Source organism: Eurytemora carolleeae, unplaced genomic scaffold (assembly GCF_000591075.1).
Source record: "Eurytemora carolleeae unplaced genomic scaffold, Eaff_2.0 scaffold70, whole genome shotgun sequence".
Classification (NCBI taxonomy): Eukaryota; Metazoa; Arthropoda; class Copepoda; order Calanoida; family Temoridae; genus Eurytemora; species Eurytemora carolleeae.
Window position 1 is genome coordinate 69,843 of NW_019396054.1, and position 12,135 is coordinate 81,977.

The 12,135-nt window shown below is 31.1% G+C and overlaps 1 protein-coding gene and 1 long non-coding RNA gene across 2 annotated transcripts; both read right to left on the reverse strand.

Annotated features, from left to right (window-relative positions):
- Window positions 1-471: 471 nt before the first annotated feature.
- LOC111706537 (uncharacterized) lies at window positions 472-4,797 on the reverse strand. Its single transcript, XM_023479436.1, has 5 exons — window positions 4,692-4,797; window positions 3,902-4,287; window positions 3,360-3,503; window positions 1,772-1,926; window positions 472-919 (listed from the first exon to the last, which is right to left on the reverse strand). Exons 1-5 carry the CDS (start codon window positions 4,715-4,717, stop codon window positions 746-748), a joined length of 885 nt encoding a protein of 294 aa, XP_023335204.1. The 5' UTR covers window positions 4,718-4,797; the 3' UTR covers window positions 472-745.
- Window positions 4,798-8,792: 3,995 nt separating this feature from the next.
- LOC111706065 (uncharacterized) lies at window positions 8,793-10,949 on the reverse strand. Its single transcript, XR_002766131.1, has 3 exons — window positions 10,849-10,949; window positions 9,841-9,938; window positions 8,793-8,880 (listed from the first exon to the last, which is right to left on the reverse strand). It is a non-coding gene; the product is annotated as an uncharacterized LOC111706065 (long non-coding RNA).
- Between the last annotated feature and the right edge of the window lie 1,186 nt (window positions 10,950-12,135).

Genomic DNA, 12,135 nt, shown 5'->3' on the forward strand with positions numbered 1-12,135 from the left:
AATCAAAGGGAAGATTGAAATCTTATATTTTTTCAAACTATAATATGGATGCCATAAAATATTTATTATTATTTTCGTTGGCAACAAACAACTTGAAATATTATTGAAATATTACGGGAGAAGACATTTAAAACTATTTACCAACTGTCATGTTTCGTGGGACACCCTGTATATAGAATAGATGTTTCGTGGGACACCCTGTATATAGAATAGATGTTTCGTGGGACACCCTGTATATAGAATAGATGTATTATTAGAATTCTTTTAAACTTCACTGCTCAATAACTTCCCAAATTTACAAACAAGTTTAAATGTTGGATAAAAAAACTTCAGGTTAAATTTACTTCTAATACGAGTCTGCAGATTTGCACGAGCCTAACAGTGTTTTTTTTTATGAGTTCCTTTTTTACTTTAATATTAAATCTAACCTTCCTCAATCCTCATATATATCTTCTTTTGCATTCAAATATATTATAGTTGCAAACGTTTATTTTTTTAAGCCACTATTGGACAAATTTTGATAAAACCTTTATATCTTGTTTGGAATTCAACGAAACTAAAAAAACGCCTCAAATTCTAAATTTCGAAACCCTATTATTTGAATTTGCAACCTGATTTTAATAATCTGTGATATTTTAAACTTTCACGATTTGATCAAATCAGGCAGTTTTGATAGTTTAAAATATTACTTTTTAAAGTTTATACAACATCAGATTGCAAAGGATGATACACTTGAGGTGGATAATTAACCACGTCTACTGTCGTAGTCCTTAGAAGTGTAACAGCGACCATTGTTCAAATATCCATTTTCAATCCGACAATCTATCTCAGCGCGAGCAAATTTAGACAATCTAGACCCAGTATTTCTGCACATCACGCTCGTTACATCAAATTCCAGGCCATTAGATTGCTCAGCGCACTAAACAAATTGATCAATAAAACATAAAAACATTTTTAGCATATTCAAGAAGAATACAAAAGGGTTCAATGGATTTCAAAAGGAGTCAAACTGATTTAAGTGGAGCAAAGTGGTTCAAGGTTGTGGTTCAAAGTGGTTGGTCAACATGATTCAAAGTGGTTCAACGGGATTCAGAGTGGTTTAAGTACATATGTTTCAAATAAATCAAAGTGATCTAAAGTGGTTAAAAATGGATTAAAATGGTTCATTAAGTGCTTCAAAATTATTCAAAGTAGATGAAAGGAGTTCAAGCTATCTAAAGTAGTTTTAAGTGGTTGATTATTTCCCACTAAATAGAACTGGAAGAAACAAGTGGTCAAGTAGAGATAAACTTAGGAATTTAAAAAGTCGGACTTAAGACGAGTTTCTGTCACCACATTTTTCCATCAGTTGGTGAGTGGACTTTAACAATAATACAAAAGTTAGTGTTAACACCCAATTATGACACGACTATAATTGCAGATTTTAACTCCACTTTGAAACTCAACTAAAACTCCACTTCTGAATGGCAAAAGTGCAGTTAGATTTCACTTGCTGTATTTTGGTTTAAAGTTGTTCAATGTGGTTTAAAGATTTTCAAAGTGGTTCAAAATGGTTTAAATTGGTTTAAACTGGTGTTATGTGCCTCAATGTGGGTTAAAGTAGTTCAAAGTAGTTAAAAGTGGTTCAAATGATTCAAAGGGGTTCAAACTTGTTCTGAAGTTGTCTAAATGGGTTTAAAGTGGTTATGAATTGTTTAAATACTATTAAATCTTTTACCAAAACAAGTCACTTTAAAGAAATTTAAATTTTTTTATTTCTATAAAATGTTACCTCTGAAGCCCCAAGAAGGTGTCCAATTTCATGTGCCACTGTCCCCAGGTTATCCAGTCTAGCACCAGTATCTCTCCGGACCCAAATATCGGTTGCTAACTTGTAAAGATATTTCTTTTCTCCATATCTTTCCTTATAAGAATCTCCGTAATCCTCTAAACAGGGAATTTAACATGATTGCACATGAGAGTGTAAAGCAGTGAGGGTCTGTAAGCGTTATTTCATGTGACGGCCTTCAAGTGTCCTATTTACAATGCTGTTACCTTGAAAGCTTAATTTGATAAAAAAAAAATGCGAAAGATACTGTCGTTTTTCTGACTCAAATGTGTTTAAACCAGAAAATTTCTTATAAGCAAAAATTGAGCCAGTCACTTTTGCAGAGAAATCGTAAATAAAAATAAATTTTTTAATAAAACAAAGACATGGATATCTTATTCAAAATTGACCTGCAGACAAAGCTTTAATGGGTTGAATTGTAAATGAGGCATTGCCGTCTTTGCATGACTTGGTCACTTGAAGTTACACTTACAGTTCCTTGGAAAGCTCTTTTACGGCTGGCACCATTAAAGGGAGTGACCGGCTATGTAAGGTAGTTGAATTGAGTATGCAGTGTTGTGGAAAGCTTCTTTTGGATTCATTTGAGACATATAAAACTTTATTAAGATCTGTAAATCCTGAGTTTGAGCGCAAATTCGATGTTCAAAACTTCTACTTTGGGGGTGGATACATTTTCAGAATTAGTTTTTTAAATTAATAAATAACGACGACAATACAATGTAAAAAAGTCCTACTTCATGTATAGGAACATGTTGAGGAAATAAAAATTAATCTTATCATCGAAAATAAGTAATCTTGTTCAATTATTAGTTTCTATTATCTCATTATTCTGGTTTCTCATTATTCACAAAGATTTTCGCAGATTTTTTAGAATTATTATTGAAAAGACGACATTTGAAGAATTTGAAGAAATTTGCGAATAAATTCAAAGAAAATTAGAGATTCAATTTAATCGATTTTAGCTTTGATTTATTGACAAACTTCTTTGGAGAAATATGTTCCTTACCATCTAATTAGATTACTTTAGATTTACAGATCTTTAAAAAGTTTAATATGTCTCAAATGAATCCGAAAGAAGTTTTCCACAACACTGCATACTCAGTTCAACTACCTTACATAGCCGGTCACTCCCTTTAACCATTTCTAAAATATCTTCCATTGATACCGTTAATAATATAAAGGTTGTTAACGTGGTAACTTTTAAAAATAGAAGAAAATATCATTAACGAAGCGAACGTTCCGTTCTTAGCTTTAAAAAGGAATGGCTACCTGAAAAAAAAACTTTTACCCGTTTTGACTAACTGTCAACGAACGTGTTGCTTAAAATAAAGTCAGAATGTGCCCAGAACGTAAAAAAGTCAGAACGTGCCAAGAACATAAAAAAGTCAGAACGTGCCAAGAACGTAAAAAAGTCAGAACGTGCCAAGAACGTAAAAAAGTCAGAACGTGCCAAGAACGTAAAAAAGTCAGAACGTGCCAAGAACGTATAAAATGACAGATATTTTTCCAGAATGTTCTTAAAATAACTTACTATAAATATCATAAAATAATGCTTCAGGGTGTCTAGAAACGGTATATACTCCATTCTTGTAAGGAACATTTCTTTGTCTAAAAGCTTTAAAAGTGTCGATTTCAATCACTGCGTTTTGGGATATCTCGTCCAAGGGGCCCCCTCCTGAAAAATAAAAATATTCAATGTTAAAAATGCTCAAAATGAGCATTTCACACATCATAAATAAGGAAATTGATGTATGTAATTTCAGAAAATTTTCGTTTAATCTATTAAAAATCTCAGAACATTTGTTACTTTTTATGCAATAGATAAACAAAAGAGCAATTAAAAGTAATAAGATGAAAGGTAGTGTAGTGATTAGAGTTTGCGTTAATTTCAGTTATTATAAAACTGCTCAGGAATTTATAAAAGATATTTAACGATGATTTTCTGAACTCCTAGTGGTCATATTACGTCACAATCAAGTATGTGCATAGACTCTATGCCCCTCACCTTTAATATACTCAAGTTGGGTTCAATTATCTCAACAAAAAATGTTGAGTATAAGTTTTTTATCTTACTTGGCGACGCTATTCCAGCAATAGATGATCCAGTATATTCAAGTTTGGTAGTCGTAGGAAGAAGCAGGACTTTTATGTTAGCTCGACTTTCTTTAATAACTGGACTTTTATCCATGGCCTTCAAAACCTTTTCAGAATCTAGGGGGCTAGACTGGTAGGGATAGTCAATATCTCCCTTTTCCAATATTGTTAAATCATAATCAGTTATTTCCAAATCATGGGAGTTAAAAATCCTCATTTTGTCTGTAAAAAGGTCCAAATCCCAGGACAGCATGGTTCGCAGAGTAGTAGATGGCTCTTTGAAATTTTCTGCAAGTGCAAAGAAATGAACTTTGAGATTCATTCTTTTCCCAGATATTTCTTGAATAACTCCAAGCAAGCACAGACTAAAATAGGAATTAAAAGAATTTCTTTAAATATTTGAGTTTTTGTTCGGCGTCAATTGTTGTCGAAAGAAATTAAATAAACAATGCTTGTAAAACAAGACTTAGAGAATCTGTTTGGAAAACCAAAACCAGAAAACTCTGAGTTTGGAAGACGACTTTTAGAAGACTTAAGCTATGCCTTTAAATAGTAAAACTATTTGCTTTGTACAACTTCAAATACACTTGATTATTGCTTTAATGTCGTTTTCTTATTCCTCTATTTTCTGGTTCTTACTGTAGTATGATATAAAGAGGGAAGATTAATAATTCTTCAAATTTGTTAAAAGATTAAAATGTACTTTTTCGTGACTTTTAAAGATTTAAAAGATTTACTTTTTATAATATTCAAATATAATATACATTACCTAAGAAGAACTAGCTTGATGTGCATGGCGATCTAAGAAAGCCAACCAACCAACTGCACTTGAAATCTTCATAAACCTGATGTTAAAAAGACTGACAATTCTAATAAAAGTCAGATTGATTTTATTGTTTGTGAATATATTGCTGTGTAAAATTGTCAAAAAAAAGAACGATAGCAATTAAATCTAATTCTAAATGAATGTTAAATTCAAATACAGGGGAAATTAGTTCCAAAGCTAACACTTGGCCAATTTTTAACACTGAGTGTTAGAAATGGGCCAAATCTGCAAAGTTATCTATTTCAGGTGTATATATCTTAAAATCCAAGCCGGCTTAAACAAAACTACACCATATATTTATCAAAAAAGGCTAAAACTAATTATTGAAACCAAGAAATGTCAACTTTAAACTGATAATAAGGTATGAGCATTAGTTTTTGATGATATTGGTTTTCATTTTAGAACATATCCCTATTTTGAAACAATTACCGGATTTCAGCTCATGTCTTGTTTTTGGAACATATCCTGGTTTTGAGACAATTACTCGAATTCATATCAATGTCAATTTCCATGCATTTACACACTTACGTAACTAAACAAGATATTTCTATAAGGTAAAATAAAAACAAAATTATAGAAAACAAACAAAAAATACTGTTCTATAATTTAAAGGAATTATAGCATCAAAAAATCAAAATTTTAATATTATTTTGTTCTTCCAATATATGTAATAAATTCCGCATTAATGCTTTATGCGAACTATGTTATCCATGTCAGTAATATATCTTAATTATCTGAATTTTGACCCTGTCCGGCTAGCCCGGTCAGTTTAGTTCACCTGTATATAAAATAAATTAGTTCAATACGAATTGTTTATTAACACGGACGTATACAGAGCCTTGAGTTTTGGCTAGAGATTGAGAGCCTTGAGTTTTGGCTAGAGATAGGGTCAGTGAGATTCTAATTAGACTTTGAGTTGAGTTATCGTTGAATTATCTCGGGGCTAGATTTCTTACATATAGATTTAACTAGAAATCCGGGAAATTCTTTATTCAGAATTCGGGAAATTGAATCAACTTTATTCTCGTATTTCATATTTAACAAATAAAATAGGGAAAACCCCAGTCTTTTAATTTGTGCCCATTTCTAACATTCAGTGTCAGAAATGAGCCAAGTGTTTTGGAACTAATGTCCCCTGCAATAGCTGTGAAAAAATAAAAATAAAATTTTATTTATGATCTGCAAGATTTACAATAGTCATGATTTTCTTTTTATTTCACAGCAAAGGGTTTCCAACGAAAGCATTTTTTTGATATTGGCTAAAATTTGCTCTTGGTTTTTACGATCTTTTACGAAAACTATTACGAAACTTATTTGGAAGTTATCAAAACTTAAAAGAAAACCAAATGAGAATTATAGAAGTTTTACTGTTTTATAACTTTGTATTTTGACATTTTTACACAACAATATTTTCATAGAAATAAAACTTCCTATATATGTCAGTTTTTAACCATTGATAATTTTAGAATGATGGTAGATGTAAAGCATATCATGCACTTCAAGTTAGTTCTAATTTCTCATGTAATAAATAAATCTAGATAAACTTTTCCTTCAAAATTCGTAATTTTTAAAGAAACTTCAGTCATATTTCTTGGTTCTTTTTATCTTACTATAAATAGAAAACCTTAAGTAGCTTTAGATATTTATATATATATACATATTTCAGTTTTTAACTTCACATTTTTTATTATAAAAGAATTGAACTAAATAAAATGTTTACCGTCTAACGATCCTCAGTCGTTANTGGACATGCACAGAGATATCCACAAAAGATGAGAGTTTAATGAAACCTAAATCTCTGTACATAGCATGGTCTGAAGTTTTAGTTTTGACTTTTGTACTAAAATTTTTATCGCAAATCTTGAACGCTTGATGTCGATATCCAGTATGGGCACTTTTGAACTTGAGGATGAACGCATGATCCCTTAAATTATCCTTGCAGGGTATGACCATTGACTATATACGGGATATCGAAAAGGAATTAGATTATGCCATGATTACGTCTGCATATGATGTATATATATATATCGGATACGGACGTTACAAGATCAATCATTGATCTACATAGATCACTGTTTGATCTCAAAACAACAGTTAAATTCTGACTCCTGGATATTTCTAAATATATCATACAATTGGAATTATGTAGATTATTGCAAAATTCACTTCAGATATATCATAGCATGGTCTGAAGTTTTAGTTTTGACTTTTGTACTAAAATGTTTGAAAGTATTTTGAGCGATGTGAAAAAGCTGGAAAAAAATGTTCAACTGCAGTCTACCACGAGAACCGTGAATCTGAATTCTTTCCGCTTTAGAGTCTGTTAGATTTAAGGGATTTCTTAAATTTTAACTTTGTATTTATTGATTATTTCAAACAAGAAAAAACAGAAAAGATGGAGTCGTAGTCTTGAGTGTCCACAAAAAATTACGTTGGAATAACACAGGGATCCAGACAGCTTTCAAAAGTTGCATCTATTTTTAAGACGGGATCGACTCTAACTTGTTTTTAGTTGTAGTTTTTGTGAAGTAATTGGCAATTTTGATGTATAAATATTTTCCGATCTGAATTAGATATCACACGTGGATCTAGATTGCAGGTGAACAAAATCATGTTTTTATATGCGTTAAAATTTATATTTTTTTAATACTTTTTTTGATTCAACTAAAAAATGAAATTGTGTTGAATTTCTGATTTTTTCTTAAATTCTAGGTTCTTACGACAATGCGCGATTAACAAAGGTCAGAACTTTTTTATGGAGTATTTCAAATCAGTTATCCCTGCAGGGTATGATCATTGACTACTACGGGATATTGAAAAGGAATTAGATTATGCCATGATTACGTCCGCATATGATATATATATATATATCAATCAATCATTGATCTACATAGATCACTGTTTGATCTCAAAACAACAGTTAAGTTCTGACTGCTGGATATTTCTAAATATATCATACAATTGGAATTATGTAGATTATTGCAAAATTCACTTCAGATATATTATGTGCAATTGAAAATCCATTCATAAGTTCTTTATTTTAAAAACTATTTTCTACATCATTTACAACATTTTCAACATTTACAACATTTTCAACATTTTCAACATTTTCAACAGCCTCGCTTTTCATAAATTTTAACAAATTATTACTTTTTGGCTTTTTTGGAAAATTGGACGTCTTCTTGGGATGAAAAGATAAATAAAAACACTTCCTTTGGGCTTATTATTGGGTAACCTTTCCTTTTCTTAAAAATTTATGATTTTTTTTTGTAAAAAATGGTTTTTGTTTACTAGTGTACGTAGTTTAATAATAGAACCAGAACAAAAGGAGAAGAATTAAATATTATATCACCACGGAATTTTCATTTTTTAGGGCAATAAAATCCAAGGAAGTATTTTTATCTTTTTATAATTTTCAGCAATTAACTGTTAGAAAAAATCAATTTAAAAAAGATTACTTTCAGCTTATATTTTCTCTTCTTTTTAAATAATTCTTTGATTTAGTAAAGTGATAGCTACTGAGAAAGCTCTAATTTTAAAATTACCAAGACAAATACCAATATTTTAAGCAGATTATTGCATTTTAAATTATGATCACTAAAATATATTGAGACGATTAATTTCCATGTTTATTGGGACACCCTGTCCCACCCTTCTAGTTTAGATAGGTTTAGGACGAGAGGTTATGAGGACTCCGACAACAAACATGAAAACTATGATAACTGCTACAGCTGCCACTGCAATCCCTGTCCATTCATTCTCCAGTTAGATAGATAAAAAGATAGATAGATAGATAGATAGATAGATAGATAGATAGATAGATAGATAGATAGATAGATAGATAGATTTTAATGGTTTAAATTTTTGAATCAAACAAAAAAATAAGAAAAAGTAAAAAAAGTATCAATTTTCAAAAACAGAAAGAAAGAGTGAATTGAAAATGAAGAATTATACGAGAATCAAAAAATATTTATCAAAAAAAGAATTAATTAAAAAAACTAAAATCACAGAAAAAGGAAAAATCAAATAAAAAATGGATTACCTAAAGACTGTTATGTTGTTAGTAAAGATGTACGCTAGACCATATTTGTCCTCTGGGAACAACATTTCATCCAACAGCAGCTCAGAGACACTAAATATTTGCATCTTAAGTGGGGTGGGGTGGAACGTGTTTGACACCAGTTCTCGTTAAGTTAAGCACACTTGTTCACAGCCAGTAACTGGATTGGTGTCCAGACTGGTGTTCAGGGGTTCGATTCCCGTACTCCGCACAAACCTGTAGTTTCATAATAACATCTGAAGCCGACATCTGGTTAAGCAGTTATGACCACCTGACGGATGTAGGAGGATAGAGGGGCGGGTGTCAACAACTCTCGCAGCTAACGGGTGTGTGTTTTCTACTCAACAAGAAAGAAGCTTCAAGTGGATTGATCCAATTAATGATGTTGAAGAGAGGAATGGTGAACAAGCAGGTAAGAGTAAGTACCTAGGGGTATCCAGATGTTAGGGAGCAATGAGTGTGATGTTTCCTATCAGTATGGCACCCAGGCCTCATTCCAGTATATCAGACGGATTCCTGCACTCTATATTCTGAGGCCTAAGAAGAATCTTAGGCAGCTGGAATCTTGTTAACCCTCTTCTCAGTATGAATGAAGCGTGGATGGATGAATGTGCTGCCAGATTACAACTCCTGGTAGATCAATATAAACCCAGACAACACCAAACTTTCGCAATAGAAAAAATACCGAGATTTGATCGTAACAACCCGATCATGTCCTGGGGCCAAAAAAATCTCTTTTAAAAGCATTTTTAGTACAGGGTCTTCTCACAAAATGGATTTTCAAAAAATTTTTCAACCCTTTTTTAGTTCTACCAAGAATCAAAAGCTTTCGAAGACAACTTTTTGTAATTCTGAGTATCCATAAACCTTCCCTGGGGTCATGCGAGGTCCCAAACAAAATTCAGTTCAGCCGTTTTGACGTTTATTGGACACTAACAGACTAACAGACACCCAGAATACCAAAGTATATATATAGCTGAGATGAAAGATTGAATTGCATGGTGAGTGTTTAACACTTCAGAGAAAACTTACTTGTTCAGATTTATTATTAGATGCGAGTTTGAACTGCAAGGTGTACAGTACTTCATAGAATCTTCGTCAACTTTACTCTTCTCCCTTGTATCTCCAACCTATACAGTGTACAGTTTATGTACAGTTTATGTACAGTACATAAACCATACAAAAAAATAACAATTGAAAGTAAACAATCCCGGCCTTCCTACCCTGCACAGGAGAGTTCTTAAAAGCTGAAAATTGTACAACCCCTTGTACATCATAAACTCGTCGTACAAAAAGGTCAATGAATACGTTTTACTTTTCGGGTCAATCTGTAGAAAACAGTGTTTAACTGATCAGTATATTGTCATTCTGTATTGTGTGTTTTACGAGTTTTACTGGTCATCTAAAAAAAACAATACAGGACAGAGCTAAATTAATATTTTCAATTTCAGCTGAAACACTTCGGTATGGTGAAGACGACATGAGCTATCAAATGAATTGATTATATCCTTTGTTTTTTTCATTTGATTTTTATTTTTTCCAATTTTTTTATATTTTGTTAATAGTTTGTTACTTTTTGTTTCCATTTTATTTAATTTTAATTATTTTGTTTTATTTTTTGAACCGTTTGCAGATTTCCTTTAGTTTTTTCATTTGGTTTTTATTTTTTCCAATTTTTTATATTTTGTTAATAGTTTGTTACTTTTTGTTTCCATTAATTATTTGATTTTAATTATTTTTTTTTTTTGAACCTTTTGCAGATTTTTTTAAGTGAGATTTTTAACCTTCGATACGCTCTGGTTAAAAATCTCATCAAAAAAGTCTCGAACCCTCTCGAAAAAGAAAAGTTTTTGGCTCAAATACTTTACACCTCTCCCCCCTTCAACCAGTAGGGTTATAAATAGTTTTTACAATTTGTTTATATTTTGTTAATATTTTGTTACTTTTTGTTTCCATTTTATTTAATGTTTATCATTTTGTTTATTTTGTGTATCTTTTGTAAAAACTAATTTGTTTAAATTTTGTTTAAATTCAGTTTACCTCACAGGGGTTTTTGCAGTACGTTACTTTCCCCTTGATTATAACACTTCCTTCCTCATCCTCGTCGAACTGACTCACACTGTAAAAAGGTCCAAATATAATATAGTGAAACCTATAAAACAAAGTCCCAGTGAAATATAGTGAAACCTATAAAACAAAGTCCCAGTGAAATATAGTGAAACCTATAAAACAAAGTCCCAGTGAAATATAGTGAAACATATAATACAAAGTCCCAGTTGAATATAGTGAAACCTATTAAACAAAGTCTCAGTGAAATATAGTGAAACCTATAAAACAAAGTCCCAGTGAAATATAGTGAAACCTATAAAACAAAGTCCCAGTTAAATATAATGAAACCTTAAACAAAGTCTCAGTGAAATATAGTGAAACCTATAAAACAAAGTCCCAGTGAAATATAGTGAAACCTATAAAACAAAGTCCCAGTTAAATATAATGAAACCTATAAAACAAAGTCCCAGTTAAATATAATGAAACCTATAAAACAAAGTCCCAGTGAAATATAGAGAAACCTATAAAACAAAGTCCCAGTGAAATATAGTGAAACTCATAAAACAAAGTCCCAGTGAAATAAAGTGAAACCTGTAAAACAAAGTCAAAATAAAATATAATGAAACCTATAAAACAAAGTCCCAGTGAAATAAAGTGAAACCTATAAAACAAAGTCCTAGTGAAATATAGAGAAACCTATAAAACAAAGTCCTAGTTAGATATAGAGAAACCTATAAAACAAAGTCCTAATAAGATATAGAGAAACCTATAAAACAATGTCCTAGTAAGATATAGAGAAACTAGAGTGTAGATTGTTGAACTCAAGCTCTTCTATTGTACTGATATCAACCTATGTTTAGGGTGTAGTTTAGTACAGTAAATAATTAGAACAGTCGTCATGTACAAGGTGTTTCACAAAACATGGCATAAGCAAGACGACTTGAATGTCGTCTTTGATACTTGAATTTTTTGTGACATTTAGTCGTCAACCTACTTTACCATCTATGAATCTTGAAACAATAACCTTAAAATTAATCTAGTCCTACTCCTGGCATTTTGAAAATGTGGTCTGCCCTTTTGTGCTGTCAAAATTATCGAAGATGTCAACAATTTTGTTAAATTAATCCAAAATTGTCGATATGCACGAAATTCTTCATATCTCGAGCAATATTGATTTAATTGAAAGCACAGAAAAGGAAGATCATGGAAATTACTAAACTGGGAATTAAAATGAAAATTTAAACTTGAAATTATAATGAAAATTACTTAACTCGGAAT

Coding starts and splice junctions, on each gene's coding strand:
- LOC111706537 (XM_023479436.1), bottom strand. CDS start 4,717: ATGCACATCAAGCTAGTTCTTCTTAG. Junction 3,504..3,901: donor TGCTGGAATAGCGTCGCCAA/GTAAGATAAAAA, acceptor TTTATTTTTCAG/GAGGGGGCCCCTTGGACGAG. Junction 1,927..3,359: donor ATTATTTTATGATATTTATA/GTAAGTTATTTT, acceptor TTCCCTGTTTAG/AGGATTACGGAGATTCTTAT.